This window comes from Myxine glutinosa, chromosome 8, assembly GCF_964187855.1.
Source record: "Myxine glutinosa chromosome 8, kmMyxGlut1.1, whole genome shotgun sequence".
NCBI lineage: Eukaryota > Metazoa > Chordata > Myxini > Myxiniformes > Myxinidae > Myxine > Myxine glutinosa.
The window spans coordinates 96,838,384-96,862,607 of NC_136268.1; the positions used below are offsets into that span (position 1 = coordinate 96,838,384).

General features: G+C 47.7%; 1 protein-coding gene across 8 annotated transcripts in view; it reads right to left on the reverse strand.

The window, feature by feature from the left end:
• Positions 1–200: 200 nt before the first annotated feature.
• LOC137432745 (regulator of G-protein signaling protein-like) overlaps positions 201–24,224 on the reverse strand; it is a 126,037-nt gene continuing 102,013 nt past the window's right edge. Inside the window, exons 19-24 of one of the 8 annotated variants that reach the window (XR_013624353.1) lie at positions 23,506–23,644; positions 12,011–12,135; positions 11,670–11,797; positions 9,426–9,494; positions 4,359–4,532; positions 201–526 (exon numbers count right to left, since the gene is read on the reverse strand). Coding sequence is in view for 5 of the 8 variants with exons in the window: in XM_078783562.1 (XP_078639688.1) it covers positions 4,438–4,532; positions 9,426–9,494; positions 11,670–11,797; positions 12,011–12,135; positions 23,506–23,644 (556 nt within the window). In the remaining 3 variants the exon portion in view is untranslated. Of the gene's footprint in view, positions 568–4,358; positions 4,533–9,425; positions 9,495–11,669; positions 11,798–12,010; positions 12,136–23,505; positions 23,645–24,224 lie in introns of those variants that run through there. The other 7 variants (XR_013624354.1, XM_078783562.1, XM_068124909.2 and 4 more) reach the window with 7 other exon arrangements.

The following is a 24,224-nucleotide window of genomic DNA, read 5'->3' on the forward strand; positions in this document are numbered from 1 at the left end:
TCATTTTATCCAGGAATTACTCTTATAGCAGTGAAAAACAAATTACCCATTAGACAAGACTTTATGTTATCATGGAATCTTCAACTTCTCCAGACCATCCTTTATAGTTTATACCCTGGTGAGAATTGAATGCAAAACAGTGAATAGCAAAAAATTAATTGCAGTTATTGACTCAAACAGTTATTGAATGACTGAAATAATTTGACATGGGATGTACTTTTATTTTTGTAACATTTTGCACAGATACATAGTAATCTTCATAGAAATAATGCATTTCCTAACTAACTGCTGTATTATAAGAGATAACTGATGAGGGAAGATGTATTTTTAACTTATAATGTATTTATTGTGCATTGCAGACATTGAATCAGCTTTCATAGTATTAAATGGTTGGCTGGAAGAATTGTAGTAGTAATTGCCAAAAATAAAATTTGATAAAATAATAGATTATCTCTTGTATCGACTTGCTTTGTGGCCGACCTGCATCACTTCAAGGCATGGTCTGAGATGGTCTGATAGATCATTCCTGGGTGTGATGGGCAGAGTATGAGGAGGGAATAGTATGGTCTGGAAGGGTATGCATCAAAAGGAAAGGAAACTATTACAAAGTTATATATTATTATGTAATTGCATTGTTTCATCCATGATGTGAACAAGCTTGTGCAAATGGTTAGAGGTTTTCAAAACACTGGCATTGTGGACTATGTTAATGAAGGCCTTTGAAGAAGTTGGGTAATGCACCTAACCTTCAGTGACCTCAAATTGTTAAACTTCATCTAAAACAAATTGCATTGTTAAACTGTAAATGAGACTTGAATTCCTGGTTAAAAACAGGAATATTCCATAAACCATTTAATATTTTGTCACGTGTTATCATCACACTGTGGTAACTTTCAATAACAGTGCTATTATTTTCCTAAGAACTCGGAAATGATCCACCGACAAGGCTTCCATCAGCAGCTTGATGGAGTACTGCTCTCCGCTCTGAGCTGGCGCCCCTGCCTCACATGTTGCTCAGCTTGACGTCATGGAAACTAAGGCTTTAAAAATTATTGGATCCTCATGCGATGAAGTTGAAGTCTATGGACCTATCACTTTCCCATCGTAAACAGGTCGGTGTTCTCTCTGTCTTTGACCGCCTCCTTTCTGCGCTTGCACCCTCTACTGTTTCTAGTCTGGTGTTGGCTTAGCGGTTAGGGTGCCGGCTTGGGATCCTAGGATCCTGGGTTCGAATCCCGGTCGATCGCTGAATTAACACCAGGGGGGTTGACTCAGCCTGTCATCCTTCCGAGGTCGGCAAATTGAGTACCAGGTCACTGGTAATTCCCTGTGTGTTGCAAGAGGCGACTAACAAGGTTGGCGGCAGGAAGAGCATCCGGCCATAAAACATTGCTTCAAAAAGGGGAACACGGTGCCCGAAAAAGGCCAACCCCTGCTTTGCGGGGAAAAATGGCCTCTAAAAGTGGTTCTTTCACCCTCTACTCTTTCTGTGTTTTGTCCCTCCCTCCTCCCCCTCCCAGGTTTCTGCAGGGCTCACACGGACACACGGTCCACCATCAACCCCCTTACAGTGAAACTACATAAATCCAGGATCACTGATCATCTCCACTCGTTTGTTACTCTTTTTCCAGCTTGTGGAACCAACTGCCACATCCTCTTCAATATCATTCTTCCCTCTAGGTCTTCAAAAAAATCTGTTCACTCCCATCTCAAATCATCGCCAATCCAAAACCATAATCTTTTCTACCCTCGTTAACTCCGACCTCAATCCCTCCTCCTTCCAAATTTCCAGTTTTCCCTCCTGAGAGTTTCTTCTGTATCCATCTTGTCCACCCCACACACCCTCTTCCACCCCCAATTCCTCCCCACACCCATTGTTTGTCCGCCTACTCTGTCTTGGCCTTTGGCCTTGCTGATGGTATTTCCCCCCTCTTCCTGCTGTTCCTTTTGTCCTGTTGCATCCTGCTCTGTTCACTGTAATAGTACGAGCTCTTGCACCAGCCTCAACTATGTATACAAAAAAATGACAGGATGAACTTTCAACAACATCAAACTGGAGTTTACGATGTTAGGCAGCGATATAGCGCACATATTTTTATGTAGTTTTTGTTTATGACCGTTGGAAGTATATTTTGACTAAGTTGCGCATAACTATGGCCCATTGACCATGCTCTACCTTGAAACTTTTTGCTGTGAGTAGGGCACCGCACCACACTCAGTCTCAGCACTATCGAAATGCATCCATCTGAAGCTGCCATGGAGCCACTGGCTCTAAGTACAGCCTCTTCAGTGTGGTGCAGCGGTGTCACACCCCTACTGCAAGGTACAAAATGCACCAACTCTGTCCGTCTCGGCCACTTAGCATATTTCTGTCACCAACTAATGCCAAAGGACCTCTCAATGCATGGTTAGAGTAGGCACACAAAGTGGGCCTAAAGATGCACCTGTTTAGCGATATAATCGCATTGGGGCTCAAAACGTTTACAGCCCATTGATCTTGCAAGAGCAAGATAGTAAGAGATGAAGTCAAGCTTGCATGGTGTTATAATAATTATTGCCACAAGACCAAGGGTGGACACAGGCAAACTCAGAAAGGAAAACAGGAAAGTTGGAGAGAGTTATTTTTCATTTTGATGTACCATACTCTTCTTTTTTTTTGCCAAGCATTGGTGCTGCGGAAACAGTTTATTGGTAGGTGTTATACTTGGTGGTTTGCCATTGCCTTCCCAGCATTGCTTGTTCATGCTCTGTCCCTCAAAAAGCTGAGCATCAAGCAAGGAAGCAACACGCACCGTTTTTTTAAGTCTTTGGGATGATTCGGTCAGGGTTTAAAACACCGACCGCCCAGACTCGGAGCAGACACTCAAACAATTACGCCAGTCTGGTGGGGAGGGTTGACCAGGATAGAAAAGATCATGGTTTTGGATGGGAGATGATCTGAGATTATAATGAACAGCTGTCTTGAAAACCTGGAGGGAAGAATGACATTGAAGAAAATGTGGAAGTTTATTCCACAGGTGGGAGATTAAAGAGGAACGAATGAGTGGAGATAAGCAGTGATTCGGGAAGTGTGGAGTTTGATCAGAACGAGGGTGGGGTAGGGAGGGGGGGTTGGCGCCCTGCAGAAGCTGGGGGAAGGAATGGGGGGCGATGGGGAAGAGCATGGAAGAAGCGGAGCATGCAAGACCAGAAAGGAGGCGGTACAAAACAGAGAGACGACCAACCTGTCTGTGATGTGAAAGTGATCGGCCCATAGACTCAGCACATATAACAACTATTGTCATGTTTGTGTACCAAAATCTAAAATATCATAATCTTTGCTCCAGAGCTCAGATACTTGTATCTGAAGCTTGCTAATTTTATCACATGTATCATACGAAAGCTCATTATATGGTTTATTCTCTCCAACAATGCTCATGTTGTACATCATGCACTTTGCCAATGTAAGGCAATGCACCTTCACATCATCCCCTACTATTCTCTCAGTGTGTGAATGATGCAAATCAATGCCATCTGATATTGCAGCTTGAAAATGCTATCACCAATGACCTGGAGTTCCTTGCCATAATCCTGAGAGTCAAATCCTATTATCCTATTGCAGTTGAAGGCACAATACAGAAGCTCTCACAATTCCATGAGAGGTACACCATTCACACGCAAGCTATCATTCTTCAACATTACACTCTTTGCACACGAGCTCAAATATACTTCACACGTGTGGGTTTTATTCCAGATCCATGTCCTAGCAGTGTCCATGTGTTTTATACCTCCCCCCCCCCCCCCCCCTTTCCCATGCCTCCTTCCCCCCAAGCCCTCTCCCTCCTACAGATCTCCTGATGTCCCTATTCTCTCCTGTTGTACTTGTGTGCTTCCCTCTCTCTCCCCATCTTGTCTCCCGCTCTCTTTATTGTATGTGTTGTGTGTCGGTTTTTATTATTATTTTTTTTTTGTGTGATTGATGTTAGCTCTTACACGAGCCTTGATCTTGTCTTCAAAAAAAAAGGAAAAAAAAGATGGTTAATTCGCCTGGGCTTTTATCATATCTCCTTGTGTTTCGTTGTAAGCCCCTTAGGTTGGAATCCATGGAGAGCAGGAAATTCCATCTTGATTGTTCCGCTGAGTGCGGAGAGATTATTTTCCGATATCCAAAGTGTTTTGGAAAGTAACATCATTTTCCCCAATCTCAGCGGCTGTGTTTGTGGGTGAAGTCAAGCCTGGTTGTCTCATGTATTTACGTGCATGTGTGTGTGATTTGTGTCACTGCTCCTCCAAGAGCCTTAGAGCCTGCCATTAAATAAATAAATACATCTGTAAAAAGAACACATTCAGCCGATGCAACGGTAGCAAAAATAACATACATCACAACTTCAACCTGGACTTCCTACATGAAGATGATGATGTTGATGATGAAATTTCAAATTTACCCTGATCTCTTCCTTAATGTTGAAAATCATCATATCCTTCTTTTCCAAAAGTGTTTCTTTGAATGTTGTCAAGTTGTGAATCTGTCCGAAAACTGGGAAAACTGTAATCTGCAAGATAAAAAAAAACTGAAATTGCATTTTAAAATAGTAGATAAAAAAACAATAAAAAGATTTTTAAAACCTAAATCAGACTGATAGATGTGAACAGAGCTGCTGACTTTGACCACATTGCTACCCACCACTGGAAACCACCGATCACTTTTACAAATGAATTGTTCTTCAAAATGTTACACTGTTAAAGCAAGAACACCAAAACCACAGCATTCAATCTCCAGCCTATACAGTGGCCTGAAAAAGTATTGTCGTGTTCACCGGGGGGATTAAGATCCCCGAGGTGATGAATGGCCGATCGAGCTTTACACTCCGAGGCGTTCAGCCAAACTATGGCGGTGTTGCTTATACGCGTGAGGGTGTAGTGGAGGGCAGCGAAGCTTACCTGGACGGCCGGACGCGAAGCGGGTTTTCCGAACCACCAACAAATTAACGGGACAGGACAAGAAATTTAAATTCAACAATTTACAGGTTTAATGAAAATAATGCCAAGTACAAGTAAATGTGTGGTTATACTAATATTCCTAATTGGGGTGCCCCCACACGGACTCGTAAAACAGGCACAGGGATACATAAATGAAATTAATTATTGTGTGTGTGTGGTTAAGCCTGGTGTTAGCTTTGCGGTTAGGGTGCAGGCTTGGGATCCTAGGGTCCTGAGTTTGAATCCCGGTCATTCGCTGAATTAATGCCAGGGGGGTTGACTCGGCCTGTCATCCTTCCGAGGTCGGCAAATTGAGTACCAGGTTGCTGAGATGAATGATCCCGGTGTGTAGCCCGATTTAGAATAGGTACACCGTATCCCTGCGCATCGTAAGAGGCAACTAAGGGTTGGTGTCAGGAAGGGCATCCGGCCATAAAAACATTGCCTCACACAGGGAACCATGATTGTCATGGGGCCCGCAAGGCTAACCCCCGTTCTAGCGGGGAAAAATGGCCTTAAAACTATCATTCATATTCATTCAATTATTGTGTCTGTGTGGTGCGTTTGCCTGCGGTCCCCGAACTCCGCCGTATGTGAAGCGAGCAGGCCCGCACTCCTTCCTGCTCGGCTGCACCGAGCCCCAACGTTCCTCTCAGCACCGAGGTGAGACAAGGGAAGGATGCGTCCGCCGAGGGTATGCACGGACTGCGCCTGCCCGCGTTGCCAACCACAAACCAAGTGAGTCAGAGCGCACGAGCCGCGACTGTCTGCAGTAAAACCCAAAGCCAAGAGAGGGACCTGCGGCTGCACGCTATAAAATCCCGAGCCAAGAGAGGGAAAATGCGACTGCTTGCTTGAACACCAAGACCCGAAAGAGGGAAAATGCCGGGACACGTCCTTTTTACTCCTCAGTCTCGAACGTTCTCTGATGTCGTCCGCGCACGCTCCAATCAAAAAGTCCCACCGCATAGCTCCACAGCCATGACCAATAATCCCCTCTCGGGGTGGGGCCTCATGGCCCTTGTGATGACTCGGCTGGTGGCGTCATTGGTGTTTGAATGTCCTGGTTTATTTAGTGTTTGTTTAGTATAGGTTTGGTATAGGTGCACGGCTTATTTGGTATAGGTGCACGACTGGTGTTGCATATGTCATAAGGAACAAGGGAAAAACCCAGAGGCAATTTACATATAGGGAATTACCCCTATACCCTACGTACTTAACATAGCTCCACCCCTCTCATGGAGACAATCCAAACGGATTCCCCACTTAGTTGCATGGGTGTTTCTTCTTCTTCACGACAGTCGGAGCACACTACCCTATACAATCCTATCTGGCCCTAAGGTATTTCATTGGTACCCCCCACAAACGTAGCAGTATTCACCCCACACCCCATTCCTCCTCCAAAGTTTTCACATCTTGATGCCACCTGAGCTTATTTCACAATGCTTTCAAATCAAACTTATATAAAGAGCTTTCACAAACTACTCCAAAGTGATAAACAAGAAAATGCAGATAAAATGTGAATAAGTTAGATTAACAGAGAAAACCATATGATTCTCAGTTACATAAGTATTCAAACCTTTTGCCTATAACCTGAAATCACTTGAAGAGCAAATTATTTGTTTGAAAGTTTAAAAAAATAAGTATAATAGGTTTCACCTGAATGTATTCAGTGGTTTAACTTAAAAATTAAGCTTCCCCGCTTATCTAAGGAGTTTTAGGGTGCAACTCACTTAGTCAACCAACAAGGCAAACATGAAGAACAAGGAGCTTTCCAAAGAAGTCAGACATAAAGTGGTGGAGAAGCACCGTTCAGGAGAGGGTTAAAAGAAAATTTCAAAGTCACTCATTATCCCTTTGAGTACAGTGAAATCCATCATAAAGAACTGATCTATCCAGATCAGATCACCTATCAAAACTCAGCATCTGGGCAAGCAGGAAACTGCTTCGGGATGTCACTGTAAATCCAACAATGACTGAAAGATCTGCAAAGCTCCATGTCCGAGATGTCTGAGATGGGGGTCGACAACACCATCCCTACTGTCAAGCACGGTGGTATCAGCATCATGTTATGGGGCTGCTTTTTATCAACAGGGACTGCCAAGCTTGTCAGGATAGAAGGGACAATGAACTGTGCAAAGTACAGGAGAATCCTTGATTAAAACCTGCTTGAGTCAGCCATGAATGTGAAACTGGGTTGAAGATTCACATTTCAGCAGGACAATGATCCGAAGCACAAAGCTAAAGCCACACTGAAGTGGCTGAATAAGAAGAAAATAAAAGTTCTTAAGTGGCCCATTCAATTTCCTGACTTGAACCCAATTGAAATTTTATGGAGAGACTTCAAGACTGCAGTCCATCGACGATCCCCATCAAACTTGGCAGAACTAGAGCAATTTTCACTTGAAGAATGGGCAAATATTTCTCCATCTCACTGTGCAAAACTGGTAGAGGCCTACCCAAAAAGACTCATAGCAATCATTGCTGCCAAAGGTGCTTGCACCAAGTACTGGCCGAAGTGGCTGAATACTTTTGTAACCAGTGAATTTTGATTTGTACATGAGTTTTCCAAGTATTCCTGACATGTAACCTCCTTCAACTTATGTGGCATTATTGGTAGGGGATGAATACTATTGCAGGCCACTGTATATCTTCCTGAGTATATTGTCACAAACTTCCCTAAAGGATTTCAAGCTGTCCGCCCACCACCATCTTATGGTCTCTCCAATTTTCACTACTCAGCTTTGCTACATTCTATTTACACCCTTATCTGACAACTTCCACTCCTTGTGCTGTGGAGAATCCATTGATTGTCATCCCACTGCTTTCCTTTTGTCCAATTTTTCCTGTTGATCTGTTTTGCTCTTCCATGAACCTCAAAACCTGTACAATCCAAAAAAAAAAAAAGGTATCGCAATGGACAAATCTACAGTTGTGGTCTCAACTCCTTCCCCAGAGATGGTTTTCTGTAAATATGACACCAAAAGTACTGACTGTAATACAACTTTGAAAATTGTTTTGACTTCCTGCATGTACAAGAAAGCGAAGTTGTTGTTGATGTTGATGTTACTCCTCCCAGGGGACTAGGCTTCCATTTGGGGATGAAAAACAACAACATGCTATTCATAAACTGTGGTGATTGATTGTTGTAGCCCTTGTTAGTCAGAAATAAGTCTTCTGGCATCATTAAGTTAATTCACAATGTCACTGCCCGACAGAGATCATGAAGACAAAATAAAATAGTTGCAGTTCCAAGCTTGACAGCCTCACGCTCTGCCTCTCATTCCTGACAAGGCCCCACCCTCATTCACAACAATCACTTGTGTACTTGACAATGTGCCAAGTTTCACATTTTTCCATTCAGCAGTTTCCGAGAAATAATTTTTTCATTATTTGCTTTTCATCCAAGATGGCTAACATACCACGTGACCTATGATGTCACAATTATAATAAAAACATTCTGCATGGGTGTCACTCCTACCCTGAAAGTTTCATCTCAATTGGACATATGGTTGCTGAGAAAAACGAGGTTTAGCCCTTACGGACATATGGACGGAAGGATGGATGGACACGGACAACCTGAAAACATAATGCCTCCGGCGACTTTGTCGGCAGAGGCATAAATGGCGCGACAACTTCAAGTTGTTCTTGCTCCTCTTTACCACCGAGTTGAGGTTCTTCTTCATTTTCATTCACCTTACAGTTATATTTGCAATTGGGATTGTGCCCCCAAGGAATTGTACAAACGGGAGATCTTTCGCAGACTCCACCTCTTTCGCAGACTCCACCTCTTTTGCAGACTCCACCTCTTTCACAGACTCCACCTCTTTCGCAGACTCCACCTCTTTCGCAGGCTCCATTGCACGTTTTCAATCCATCGAACCTCAGACCAGATGGACCCACATTTCTGGCCGCTCCCCCCTTTTAAAGCCTCGGCTCTCATCTCACCCTGTGATGTCGCTGGGCCCTGCCCACTCAGTGCTTATTGGCAGGCCCTGCCTGGCGTGAATCAAGCAGAGGTCCAGGCCCTAAGCTTCTCAGCTCACCCCGAAGGTTTACAAATGGCGGAACCGTGCCAATACTTGTGCCTTGGTGGTTTTAAGGCTGCTACTATGCAAAGCACATTCAGGACAGATTACAAGTGATAATACATTAAAAGGGCATTATGGAATGACCGGTTTTAAACAAGCATTAGGAGCGGAGACGACAGGCTTTCCATACAAATACTGACTCATGTTCTATTACAATTAATCTACCCCTCATACGCTAAACATGCACTATGGAAATAACTATTTCTATGCTATACATTCTTAATCCCTAGAACCCATCTCCACAACAGTATGTGTGAGCTAATATGGAACAGCATGGTCTTGTAACAGGATATCACCACACCCGAAATGTAAAGTACAGTGGGTCACAAATAATAATTTGTCAGGTTGTTGGATGTTTAAATGTACTTTTTGTACCTGATGATGAAGGAAGAATAAGTTGAATGCCATTGCTAAGATTGAATCGTAGTGTCTGGCATTTTATATCTGTTAAAGGAAAAGCAACATTTTTAGTATTATTTTCTACGAATCAACTTTGAAATTATTTTCATCTTCCATACAGTATTTCTATTGTTTTTTTGAAAATAATCCTCAAATATCTGCCATTGAGAATTGCCAAAAAACGACGACAAACGAGTGCTATTATGCAAATAGTAAAAATATTCTTGAACATGGATATAAGCATTGTGAGCCTGGTGTTGGCTTAGCGGTTAGGGTGCCGGCTTGGGATCATAGGATCCTGGGTTCGAATCCTGGTCGATCGCTGAATTAACGCCAGGGGGGTTGACTCAGCCTGTCATACCTTCCGAGGTCGGCAAATTGAGTACCCGTTCACTGGTAATTCCCTGTGCGTCGCAAGAGGCGACTAACTGGGTTGGTGGCAGGAAGGGCATCCGGCCGCAAAACATTGCTTCAAAAAGGGGACCACGATGCCCGAAAAAGGCCAACCCCTGCTCTGCGGGGAAAAATGGCTTCTAAAGGTGGTTCTTCTTTTAAGGATTATCTGAAGCACAGAAAACTTTCAATTGCAGCTCGTTTGTTTGTGTTTCCTGGTATCACTTTCAACGGCCCTACAATGTCGTTTTTATCACTCCATTCGCTTCAACTATTTTTGGTATGATGTAGATTGTCTTCAGTCTCCAAGATATCATGTGTTTCTCCTTTTTAAATTCCTCATACTTGATTGGGTTTGCAGGACAGCATAGCTAGATTATGCACACTCGCCTCTCAGCTGTCCAGCCTGGGATCAAATTTTGTCCCAGGCATAAAATGCCACCTTGGAGTTTTGCATGCAGGGCAATTCATCAATGTGTGTGCCCTCCGTCGAATGGATGGTAAACTGGGCGTCCTGTCTGCCGACATTAGTTGGTCGATGTTAACGATCGCGTGGCTTCATTCACGGAAAGGTTGAGCAGTCAAGTCTCCGGCACACCCCAAATTAATTGAAAACTGGTGGTTATGCTCATTGGATGTGTGTTAGGGTTTAAAAAAAAATCGTAGTCCCAGAGGTTCAGGATGGGGGGAGAACCCCAAGTATCTCTTTGTAAATGTTATCATATATCGCCACCTGGCGGAAGCCGGTATTACAAGTCATTAATCATAAAAGTTGGGGAATTACCCCTGTCCTTAAAGATGTTTTTTTTGGTTAGTTCTCTCAATTTTTACCCTCGCCCGATGAGAGGGTATTGCATTTGAGTCCGTTTGTCTGTTTGTTTGTCTGTTTGTCTGTTTGTTTGTTTGTCCGCACAGAATAAATATGATTTTCTCTGCAAGCGTTGGTCCAATTGACAGGAATTTTTCACCATACGTACACCTCCACCTGTAGAATTATTTAATGATAATTATGACGTCATCGGTCACGTGGTTCTGCCGCCATCTTGGAAAAACCGAAAAAAATTTGCACCTCCATATCTCCGAAAGCGCTGAACAGAAAAAATTGAGATATGGCTCATTGTAAACAACTCTCCATGGGGAATAAAATATGTTAATGATGATGTCATAGGTGCCTCCATGATGACGTCATAATTTGACAAGTACAAAACTTCATCCTATCAAGATGAAATTTCTTGAGCGTCATCGAGGGATAAATTGGTGGAGAAAAAAATCAATGATGACGTCATAGGTCACGTGGTTCAGCCGCCATCTTGGAAAAACCGAAAAACTTTGCGCCTCCATATCTCCAAAAGCGCTGAATATAAAAAAAATTGAGACATGGCTCATTGTTAAGAACTCTCCATGTGGAATAAAATATGTTAATGATGATGTCATAGGTGCCTCAATTATGACGTCATAATTCGACAAGTACAAAACTTCAGCCGATCAAGATGCAATTTCTTGAGTATAATCTAGGAATAAATTAGATTAGAAAAAAAATAATGACGTCATCGGTCACGTGGTTCGGCCGCCATATTTGTTTTAACACAAAAGCCTTAAAAACCACTGAAAATACATCCTGGTGAGGGTTTGCAATCTCTGATTGCTCTTTCTTGTTGACATTTGTGTTTGTTTCAGCAATCTTCCTTTATCATCTTTGCACCTACTTGGACTGTTTTCCCTGACATTTATCTTCCGGTTGTTAATGTACAGTGTGGAATTATGTACGAATTTTAATGTAAAATGCAAAATCAGGACAATATGAAATGCGAAGAATGAAAAGTACACCTTCAGTTGAACTCGCGTAGCATAGATCCGAAGGCTCATTTAGTCTCGTCTTGAAGTAGTTGGCAGCATTCGTATTCTGTACGGTTGTTTTGTCCTTGTAGGTCTCCATAGCTCTGAATACCGTGTATCTGAAAGGTGAATATCAATAGAAATGTAAAGATCTTCAAACAGTTTCTTCAGAAGTCATGAATTAACAGCAAAAGTCACCGTTTTTGATAATAATCAGCAAAAGTTCTTTCAAAACGTAAAGGATAAAGACAACTTTTGAAACATGAGGATAAAGACAGGGTCATCTGGGTGAGATTTTACACTTTGGTAGGGTTGCACAAACACATACGTACTTCCTCCACAATGGGATGAGGATAGAGATGATGGATATTGTGCAGTTGTGAAAAAGAGAGCGCGTCACTGCGCCGTGCTGGACAGCCTCCGATACCATCCGTGCCTGATAATCCGGCACATTCACCTGGTGTTTCAGTGAAACATCCAGGAAGTCAATGCACAATTATTACAATGCATGCTCTTAACTGATGGGCTCATATTTCTGAGCATGTTGCTAATTATCTGGTCAAAAAATATAATTAAAACAAGTGCAAGTATGAACAGCACTGAAACAGAATGGTAGACCTTGCATTTTTATTATTATTTAAAAGATATTTATTTATTTATTTGGGTTTTTCAAATCTTGGACATTTTCTGCAATGTTGTGCAAAATAAAGTCATTGAAAGCATCTGCACAAGATTATTTTCTATCCATTTTTGGTGCGTTAATGTTATGCACCAAACATTTATTTGTGTTCCACATGATGTTTGATGTTTATGAGCTCCAAAAAAATTCCTATGTATCAGGACTTACAGCCATGATATGACTGCAGGCACAACTGTTATTCAAATAAATGTGAAAATGCCTGTTCAACAATACACCAGGTTCAAACCACATTTCAGAGTTGGCCTTCAAAGCAGGCGCTGACTATGCATTCTCTGTCATACAAAGTCCTTCTTTAGCACACCTGAATTCCTATCCACCTGCAGGGCCTCCATTCGCAGCTCGATGGAGTACTGTCCTCCCCTCTGGGTGGCTCCCCTGCCTCACACCTTGCCCCTCCTCAGGAAACCAAGGCCTTCAAGGTCATTGAAATCTCTCGCTATGAAGCTGAGTCTATACGTCTATAACTCCACCATCACAAACAGGTCGCTGGTCTCTCTGTCTTCCACCACCTCCTTTCTGGTCTTGCACCCTCCGCCATCTATGTGCTTTGTCCCTCCACGCCCATAGGTTTCTGCAGGGCACCCACGGTCCACCACCAACCCCCTTCTAGTAAAACTACCTAAATCCAGGATCATTGCTCACCTCCACTCATTTGTTCCTCTTTTCCCCACCTGTGCAATCAACTTCTACATCCTCTTCAATCTAATTCTTCCCTCCAGGTCTTCAAGACAGCTGTTCACCACCACTTCAGATCATCCCCAATCCTAAACCATGATCTTTTCTACTCTCGTTAACCCCCTAATCCCTCCTCCTCAACCGGAATCATTTAATCCAATCAGAGAATACAGATTATGGTGTTAAATAGAGGAAATCCATGCATGATCAAGGTGCATTTGTGATGGGATAAAGGTAGTCATAAAGATGCATTTTATAATATACTCACAAAATAGGTACATCTGTCGGTAGAGCCTGGTGAAAAGTCATTTTTTGAATCTCTTCAAAGTGCGTTGTCGGGTTAAAGTAGTTTATATAGTTCAATAGATTATAGTTGCAGGCAATGCTAACACAGTACACCTCCCATTTAAACATCCACGAGAAACCACACTTTGACATATGACGTCCAGAAAGATTCCATCACATGAAATTCCAAGGAAAAACTACACAAACTTAAACAACTACATCACCAGACCTGGTGGTACAATGGTTGGAGCTTCTGCTCTGGTTAAAGTCTGGGAGGTTGGCAGTTCGAATCCTGTCCGAACAGTACCAAAGACGTTACATTTTAAAGGATAGAACACAGACAAACAACAATAGCTTGGCAATACCAGTGCAGGCTCGATTTGGCCAAATGACATTCCTCCTGCAATAAAGTTCCTTGTAAGGAAACATTTATTACAATAATTTCATAACACCAAGCATGATTCTCTTTTCATGAAAAGGAATCCAAACAGCTTGGGTTTTACTCAGCCTTCTCACTCTGCAATGAACAATCTTCAACACATAATTCAATTTGAATCAGGGTTGGCCTCATTAGTTGTTCCCATCCGAAGCCATTGCTCATGATGCTGGGATCTCAGGTTCAAATCGCATTTTCCATTTCAATTTGGCCTCACGTCCTCGTTATTCAAAATTTGAATATTTGGCATCAACAAATTTTCATTATTTATCCTAATAATATTATTATTTAAATAATAACTTAAATTATTAACTTGGTTTTTATTACTTGGGTTTTCAATAATATTATATTGAATTATTAATTTAAATAATAATTTGAATTTATTAATTTATTATTTAAATTAATTTTGGTTCAAATTTGGCATGAACAATGATTTATCCTGCAAGTGATGTATTTAAAAGGTCCACCATGGCACTCTAGCTGGTATTAAATTTTTTTAAACCTCAATAAGATCAAATGGCAGTCTGATGTGATTGCCTTGATAAATACATGGGTACGTTTTTGTAAAGGTCATTAAGGTGCACAAACATTTCAGTATTACCTGCCATACATGGAAACAACCCAAAGTGAACAATTAAGGTTAGAAATGATGTCAAAACGGCTTCTGGAAGTTTGATTCCATCGACCTAGCATTAGTCGATTTATTTGACAAGACATCAGATTCCTTGGCTCGAAAATAATATGCCGGTACTTTCAATTGTGAATTGCCAAACACATAACCGAGGGTCGTGGAAGAGCTAGTGCGGGTATTGTTACGGATTCGTCACTTCCGTCTTTGTGGTTTTCATCCATTTGAAGCATTTTTTGTTTCATGTACTATTATTGTTACAGTTTGAGTGTGAAATGGAGATAACTGTCTTAAAAGATAAAAATTAGTGTTTCAAAAGAAAAACGAAATGGATCGGGAGAAACCGGAAGAGGAAGAAGAAGAAGAGGCTGCAGCGGATGAAGTGAGATCGGGAAAGAAAGGCCGATCTGCTTTGAGGTGTCGAGCGGACGCGGGTGGACATTGGTCATGAGTTAATATTGGTTTCCCCGGGAAAGGGATTCCTGTGACAGTGTCGCTATTACTGTGGCAGATAAACCTGCGGGACGGGTTTTGCTGTTGGTTCCGAAAGTGAATCATTGTTGGAGAGCAGGTACGCCTCCATTACGGGCCCGTCCGCCATTTCACCTCGCACCAGCCATTTCACCTCGCACCAGCGATTCGCCTGGTTCTCGTGTGTGTTGTGGATTTCGCTTGGGAATTCGCGGTTCTCCGCTTGGGAGCCGCTGATCGTTCATGTCAGCGTCATTGTCTGGTGAACCGAAGGTGTGAATTCCCAGTCGCCTTTTGGGTGAACCTTTGCCTGACCGACGTCGGCCCGACACCTCACCAGGCGGCTCTTCGGCAGCGTCGACTGTCGGCCGTCCTGGGTTCGGGTCTCAGTGCGACCTTTTTTCTTGTGATCACCGGAGCGTGAATCGACTTTGGCCTGGTGTCGTGACAGTGACTTTGGGGGTGCTACAGTTCGCTCACGTGGAGTACCGTAAGTTATTGAGTTAAGAAACTGGTGGTACCATCATAGGAATTATATGGTGTTTGTTGTGCAATTGAGGTTTTATTGTACTTGTGCAAGTTGTTATTATTGTGTGATATTAATACAATACTTGGTTTTGGTATCGATTGATTGGTGTGGTTTCACCATTGGTCATTGGCACACATAATAGCACATCTTTCTGCCGTGACTCCTTTCGGAGCTCGGAGGTACACCGTGACTGGGGTTTGGGGAGGAGCACGTAACAGTATACTGAATGGATCAGGATGCAACTGGACAAAAGGAACAGTAGGGAGAGGGGGGAAACACCAACAACAGAGTTGAAGGCTAAGATGGAGGCAGACTTGGACAAACAATGGGTGTGGGGAGGAATGAGGGGCAGGAGAGGATGCATGGGGTGGACAACATGGATACACACAAAAACTCTCAGCAGGGAAAACTGGAAACTTGTAAGGAAGGGGGGTTGCAGTGGGTGGCAGGGGGGGATTAATGAGTGCAGAAAAGATCATGGTTTGGGATTGGGGATGATGTGAGATGGTGGTCTTGAAGACGTGGAGGGAAGAATGAGATCGATTCAGGTAGTTTCACCCGAAGGGAGTTGATGCCCTGCAGAGACCTGGACGGGACAAAGCGTGGAAAGAGCAGAGGGTGCAAGACCAGAAATGCAGCGGTCGAAGACAGAGATAGACCACCAACCTGTCTGCAATGGCAAAGTGATAGACCCATAGATTCAGCTTCGGCACAGGAGATTCCAATGATCTTGAAGGCTTTGGTTTCCACGGCGTCAAGCTGAGCAAGGTGGGAGGCAGCGGTGCCAGGCCAGAGGTCTTCTTAAAACTAAAGCAGATATACTTGCTTTCTTTTTATTTCAAAATAATGACTTTGCACTTTGAGTTGTTTTTGCACATGTGATGAAAATGAGAATAGGTATACATAGTCCTTTTAGATATTTTTTCTATAAAATAAGCAAGTGATATGAAGTGTGCTTTGACAGGTATAGTTGATCATAAAACCAAAAACATAGTTCATAATGGCATATCTCAGCAGGAGACCAAGACCCCTGATCTGCTCTTCAACCAGCCCAGGCAGATTGATGGAGTTGAAGGAGCTGCGCTCCAACGCGAGTCGAAAGAATTGACGCGACCAAAGACGGAATTCGTCCGAGTTGCTTTATTGAAACAAAACAGCTCAGGTATTCTCACAAGCCCGTTTATCGGGCAGCAATATATATACACATTTATGCCGGGGCGTTTGCCCGGGAAAACCGAGACCGGGCATGCCCGGGTGTCAAGGGCGAGTCCTGGAAAGGCGAGTCTGGACATGCCCGGGCGGCCTGGCAAGTCGAGGCTGGGCGTGCCCGAGCGCTCTGGGCGAGCCCTGGAAAGGCGAGAGCGGGCATGCCCGGACGCTCTGGGTGAGCCCTGGAAAGGCGAGTCTGGACATGCCCGGGCGGCCTGGCAAGTCGAGGCTGGGCGTGCCCGGGCGCTCTGGGCGAGCCCTGGAAAGGCGAGAGCGGGCATGCCTGGGAAAGACGAGACCGGGCGTGCCCGGGAGGTTCGGGCGTGCCCGGGAACAGCGAGTCCGGGCATGCCCAGGAGAGGCGCATCTGGGCCCGTCCGGACGAGCCCGGCATGGCGATCGAGCCCTGGCCGCGTCCTGGCAGGTGCAAGGCGATTGTGTACATTCAGCGGGAACCGCTACACACGCCCCTCCAGAATCGACCTGCACCGGCAGGGTCAATTTAAGGGGGGTCTGGATGACCCGGCCGAAGCGACCCCTGGAGGGTCGTGGGGGGGGGGGGTCCGATCCGGTGGTGGGTGGTCGAGCAGGGGGAACTGTAGATGGGGGGCGGCCTCGCTGCGAAGGAAGGGCCAACCGTGGTGGTCGGTCGACGTCCACGTGCGCCGGTTTGAGGCGGTCCACAGAGATCCGGTCCGACCGGCCGCCGACGTCGACGACGACGGACTTGTCGCCCCGTCGCAGGACCCAGAAGGGCCCGTCGTATGGCGGCCGGAGTGGCCCCCGGTGCGCGTCATGACGCACAAAGACGTACTCCGCTGTGCGAAGCGCCGGGGGGACATAGGACTGGGGGCCACCGTGGCGGGACGTTGGCACGGGGGCAAATCGTCGGGCGGCCTCCTGGAGGTCCGAGCGCTGGTGTGCGGCGGCCCAGGGACTGGTAGCGTCGGGCACGAACTCACCCGGGACGCGGAGCGGCTGGCCGTAGACGAGCTCGGCGGCGGACGCCCGGAGGTCCTCCTTGGGGGCCGTGCGGAGGCCCAAAAGGACCCACGGCAGCCGGTCGGTCCAACCGTCGTCCTGAAGGCCGGCCATGAGTGCGGCCTTCATGGAGCGGTGAAACCGCTCGCACAACCCGTTGGCTTGGGGGTGGTAGGCCGTGGTGCGGTGCAGCGTGACCCCCAACGAGCGGGCGACCGCGCCCCAAAGTTCGGACGTGAACTGTGGGCCGCGGTCGGACGAGATGTCCGCCGGTGTGCCAAAGCGCGCGACCCAGGTGGCGATGAACGCCTGCGCCACATTGGCGGTGGTGGTGGAGGTGAGGGGCACGGCCTCCGGCCACCTGGTGGTCCTGTCCACCATGGTGAGCAGGTGGGTGAACCCCCGCGATGGGGGCAGGGGACCCACCAGGTCCACGTGGACGTGGTCGAAACGCCGTGCAGGCACGGTGATAGGTGCAAGCGGGGCCTGGGTGTGGCGGTGGACCTTGGCCCGCTGGCAGGCCGTGCAGGCGTTGGCCCAGTCGCGGACGTTCCGTCGAAGGCCGTGCCAGACGAAACGCGCCGACACCAGCTTCTGAGAAGCTTTCCGGCCCGGGTGAGAAAGGCCATGGATGGAGGCAAAGATGCGGCGCTGCCAGGAAACGGGCACGATGGGGCGAGGCTGGCCCTGGGAGACGTCGCAGAGCAGGACGGTGCCCGCGAAGGGGCTGTCGGCCAGGCGGAGGCCCGTGTCCGCCGCCCGGAGGGCCTGCACCGAGGTGTCGGTGGTCTGGTCGGCCGCCATGAGCGCGAAGTCCACGCCGAGGTGGACCGTGTTCGCGCTGGCCCGAGAAAGACAGTCGGCCACGGCGTTGTCTTTGCCGGCGACGTGCCGGATGTCCGTGGTGAATTCCGACACGGCGGAGAGGTGGCGCTGCTGGCGGGCCGACCACGGCTCCGTGACTTTGGCCATTGCGTAGACCAACGGCTTGTGGTCGACGAAAGCCGTGAACGGGCGGCCCTCCAGGAGGTGTCGGAAATGGCGAACGGCCAGGAATAGACCGAGCAGCTCGCGGTCGAACGTGCTGTATTTTAACTCGTTCGGCTGGAGCTGCCGGCTGAAAAAAGCGAGTGGCTGCCAAACCCCGTCCACCCATTGTTCATGGACGGCGCCCACCGCGTAGTTGGAGGCGTCCGTAGTGAGGGCGATGGGCGCGTTGAGCACCGGGTGAGCCAGCAGCGTTGCGTCGGCGAGGGCCCGTTTTGCGCTCGCGAAGGCCGCGTCCATGGCCGCGGACCAAACGATGTCATGCTTGGCCGGCTTGCCCCGGAGGGCCTCGTAAAGGGGCCGCATGAGCTGAGCAGCGCGGGGCACGAATCGGTGATAAAAATTCACCATGCCGAGGAACTCTTGTAGGGCCTTGATGGAACGGGGACGCGGGAACGTGGTGATGGCCTCGACCTTGGTCGGCAGCGGCACGGCCCCGGTCTTGGTGATGCGGTGGCCCAAAAAGTCAATGGTCGTCGTGCCGAAGTGGCATTTGGCCGGGTTGACAATTAAGCCGTGCTCGCTGAGGCGACCGAACAGTGTTCGGAGGTGGAGGAGGTGCTCGGCGCGGAACGTGCTGGCAACGAGGATGTCGTCCAGATAGACGAAAAGAAATGGCAGGTCGCGCAGCACGCCGTCCATTAAGCGCTGGAACGCCTGGGCCGCGTTCTTGAGGCCAAACGGCATCCTCAAAAATTCGAACAGGCCGAACGGCGTGATGACGGCCGTCTTCGGGACGTCGGCCGCCCGGACAGGTACCTGGTGGTATCCCCGTATCAGGTCAATTTTGGAAAATATGACCCGTCCCGCCAAACGGGCGGAAAAGTCCTGGATGTGCGGGATCGGGTACCTGTCGGGGGTGGTAGCGTCGTTGAGGCGGCGGTAGTCACCACACGGGCGCCATCCGCCCCCCGGCTTTGGCACGATGTGCAGTGGTGAGGCCCATGCGCTATTGGAGCGCCGCACGATGCCGAGGTGCTCCAACGCGTCGAACTCGGCCTTTGCCACGGCGAGCTTGGCCGGGTCGAGGCGGCGGGCCCTGGCGTAGACCGGCGGGCCCGTAGTGGGTATGTGGTGCTCGATCCCATGCCGCACTGCGACGGCCGAAAACGTCGGCCGCGTGAGGGCCGGGAATTCCGCGAGCAGGCGAGCGAACTCGTTCGCCGTCGGGAGGGCGCACGCCAGTTCGGTCGGCGCGGAGCTGCTCATTGTGCACGCCAGGGAGCTGAAGGTCTCGGCGTTGACAAGGCGACGACGTTTGACGTCGACCAGCAGCCCGTGCGCGCAGAGGAAGTCGGCGCCCAGCAAAGCCATGGGGACGCAGGCGGTCACAAAGGTCCACTGAAAGCGCTGGCTGCCGAAGCAGAGGGTGACGTCGCGTGGGCCGAAAGTGCGTATGGCCGAGCCATTAGCAGCGACCAAAGAGGGGCCGCAAACGGCGTCCCGCCTGTCCTGCTCGGAGGCGGGTATGACGCTCAGTTGGGCGCCGGTGTCACAAAGGAAACACCGCCCGGACGCTTTGTCCCGAATAAAAAGCAAGTTGCCCGAGTGGCCGGCGCTCATGGCTGGGAATGAACGCCGGCCCGGCCGTTTCCCGACTTGCTGAAAGTGCATGGGGGTCGGCACGTCCGAGCCTTGTTTCCGAACCTGGCGTGGTAATAACACCACGCCTGGTCAGGTGGAGGCCCCGGCCGTCGTGTCGGAAGCGGTCGGCGTGGCGTGGCGGCCGCCAGTTGCACCGGCAGTTCGGCCTCCAACCGCGCAGGGCGCTCGGGCGTCACCTCGGACGGCGGCAGGCTCCAGGTAGCCGCGCCGATGTGTTGGCCCGCAGAGGAGATCTTATTGGCTTCCCTGGCGAGGGCGCGGGGATCGGTGATCGACGTGCCAGCCAGGGTGAGGCGTACGGGTGAGGCAGCTGGCGAAGGAACAGCTCGCGGAACAGAAAATCCGGAGAGTGCTCACCGAGCAACGAGAGCATATAGTCCATGCACTCGGACGGGCGCGTGTCGCCGAGCTCGGGCAGGTCGAGCAGGCGCCGTGCGCGTGCCGCCGGTGAGAGGGCGAAAGCGTCGAGGAGGAGCGTCTTCAGCGCGTCATACTTGTCGGCAGCCGGCGGGTGCTCGAGGAGGCTCAGGGCGCGGGCCGCGGTGGCGGAACCGAGCGCTGCCACGACGTGGTGGAAGCGGGTGTCGTCCGCGGTGATGCCTCGCAGGGCGAACTGGGAGTCCGTCTGGGCGAACCAAACAGCCGCGTGAGCCTCCCAGAAGGTAGGCAGTTTAAGAGTCACTGCCGTGTCCATGTCGGTAGGTCACCAGTGAAGGAGCTGCGCTCCAACGCGAGTCGAAAGAATTGACGCGACCAAAGACGGAATTCGTCCGAGTTGCTTTATTGAAACAAAACAGCTCAGGTATTCTCACAAGCCCGTTTATCGGGCAGCAATATATATACACATTTATGCCGGGGCGTTTGCCCGGGAAAACCGAGACCGGGCATGCCCGGGTGTCAAGGGCGAGTCCTGGAAAGGCGAGTCTGGACATGCCCGGGCGTCCTGGACGCGGCCTGGCAAGTCGAGGCTGGGCGTGCCCGAGCGCTCTGGGCGAGCCCTGGAAAGGCGAGAGCGGGCATGCCCGGACGCTCTGGGCGAGCCCTGGAAAGGCGAGTCTGGACATGCCCGGGCGTCCTGGACGCGGCCTGGCAAGTCGAGGCTGGGCGTGCCCGGGCGCTCTGGGCGAGCCCTGGAAAGGCGAGAGCGGGCATGCCCGGGAAAGACGAGACCGGGCGTGCCCGGGAGGTTCGGGCGTGCCCGGGAACAGCGAGTCCGGGCATGCCCAGGAGAGGCTTGTCTGGGCCCGTCCGGACGAGCCCGGCATGGCGATCGCGCCCTGGCCGCGTCCTGGCAGGTGCAAGGCGATTGTGTACATTCAGCGGGAACCGCTACAGAGTCTCCCTTTTACAGCTCCTCAAGCTTCCCATCCCTCTGTCCTTCCCCAGCCCACACAGTTCACAAGCATTCTTACAAGATCCCATACCTGGTTACCCTCCAAAATTCCTTCATCCCTCTATTCTCTCAAATCTGTGAACCACTCCCTCTGTCTCGTTTTGTGCTCCTCCCTCTACCTCCTCCATTTCTTCAAGAGCGCAGCCGATATCGTGACGTCATGCTTTCTGCCATACCAACCCCTGCTCTCTTGCACTCGACCTGAACCTATCCTCCCCTTTCCCTCCACCAAACCTTTCTGCACTCATCCACTAATGTGTGACATTCTTGTCTCCCTGGTGTTCCCCCTTGATCCTCTGTCAGTTGTGTTTGGTGTCATCTGTCGTTTAGCTCTTCCACGATTCCTCGATTTCTGTTCAGCAAATAAACATTAAGAACACAAAGAAGGGTCTTGCACAAAAGAACACAAAAAAAAAAACTGCACAAAAGTCTCAACTTTAACTCAGTTAAAGTTCAAAAGTCTCAACTTAGTTCAAAGACAACGTCACAGCTCCAGCGCCAGGAGCAACATAGGAATTCTGGGAACATGGATGAAGACACAACACTTTTAATGGAAAAGCAGATGCCCGGAGATGCAGAGAAAGAATCAGTTGGAGGTGAGCGGTCTGTGGATTTTTTTGCGTTCTTACAGGTTTTTGTGTTCTTTTGTGCAAGTTTCCCCCTGTTTTCCAGGGGGTTCTGCACCCCCTGCTCTGGCTGTGCTCAGTCCCCCAAATATTCCTGCAGGACACACAAGGTCTGCCAGCAACCCTCTTCTAGTGAAACTGCCAAAATCAAGACTCAATGCCCACCTTCACTCTTTCATTCCTCATTTTTGACCAACCTATTTAATCCACGGCATGATGAAAGTCTCCCGAAACATGGACCATTCTGTTCAAATCAGTGCAATTCGAGGCCACTACACTCCAATTATATTTTTCAATTTCACTTCTCCATCTAATCTTTGATCTGCATCTAATTTTTCCAGAGCCTTCTTTAGGTTGCCAGATTGAAACTATTGCTGTCGGCTGGTTGTCGCTTCTTCTTGCGACGTGTCCAGCCCAGTTACATTTCAGTTTATGAATTTGGCAAAAAAAAAGGTGACCAAAAACAAAAAAAGGTGACCAAAAACAAAAAAAGGTGACCAAAAACAAAAAAGTGACCAAAAACAAAAAAGTGACCAAAAACAAAAAGGTGACCAAAAACAAAAAAGGTGACCAAAAACAAAAAGGTGACCAAAAACAAAAAAAGGTGACCAAAAACAAAAAAAGGTGACCAAAAACAAAAAGGTGACCAAAAACAAAAAAGGTGACCAAAAACAAAAAAGTGACCAAAAACAAAAAGGTGACCAAAAACAAAAAAGGTGACCAAAAACAAAAAGGTGACCAAAAACAAAAAAAGGTGACCAAAAACAAAAAAAGGTGACCAAAAACAAAAAAGGTGACCAAAAACAAAAAGGTGACCAAAAACAAAAAAAGGTGACCAAAAAAAAAAAGGTGACCAAAAACAAAAAAAGGTGACCAAAAAAAAAAAGGTGACCAAAAACAAATAACCTAATTTTCTAAATATACCTGTGGCAACAAGTAAGTAATAACTAATAAATATTGGAATTCCCAAGTGTGGGTTTTGAGATGATCCATGTGATGCAGCATCATTGGGGCCACAATGTGCCCGCCATCTTTGAGGGCATATGCTGTAAGCCCGTACTCCGTGCCACGTGTATACAACGTGCCTGGAATATGGTACAAGCTCTGAGAGATATTTACACAATGAAAGGTAGTTTCAGTAGTTGCATCGGATGGATTGTTTTGAGAAGGATTCAAATAGCAGAGGAAGACACGCAAAATGCAAAATGCAGTGACGATGAAAGTGAAATGATAAAAACATACACGAATACGAGGTAGGATGTCAGAATCCAGGAAAAGCTTGTTGATTGTGTAGGCCTTGTTCCACAACAGAGACCGAAAGCCTTCAATACATAATCCAGCTTCCTCCAAGTCTGAAACTGCTTCGCAAATCATCTTAAACCTCAAGGGCAAAGTAGGGAATTGGGGGGAAAACGTCAATCATACGATAAGCTGGAAATCGAATGCACCGATTACTATTTCTTATGCAGCCTGATGCTGCTGGTCGCATCATTACTGGAAGAGCGGCTGTGCCACTGATGCAGTGCCCCTGTTTCCAGTAAGCTGGTACTCATTTTTCTGACCTCAGAAGGAAGACAGGCTGAGTCAACCCACCTGGTGTTATTTAACGGCTGATTGGGGCTCCTAGTATGGCAGATAGGTGCAGAATTGTTCCTTTGATGATACAAGCATGGCATTTGGCACACAGTCAGAGTATGTCCTAAGGAAGACATTTGGCCAAAGGGCCATCGCAGATTTGTCCTTTTTGAAAAATGGCCGCCATTGTTGTCACAGGACAAATCTGCGCCCTATAGCCAAATGTCTTCCTTAGGACATACTCGAACTGTGTGCCAACTCTCGGGCTTGTATCAACAAAGGCACAATTCTCCCAAATATTTCACCTATCTCCCGTACTATCCAACTCAAGACTCGAATCAGTTAAAGTTCTGATTTTAGTAGATTAGATTTGGAGATGACTTTAG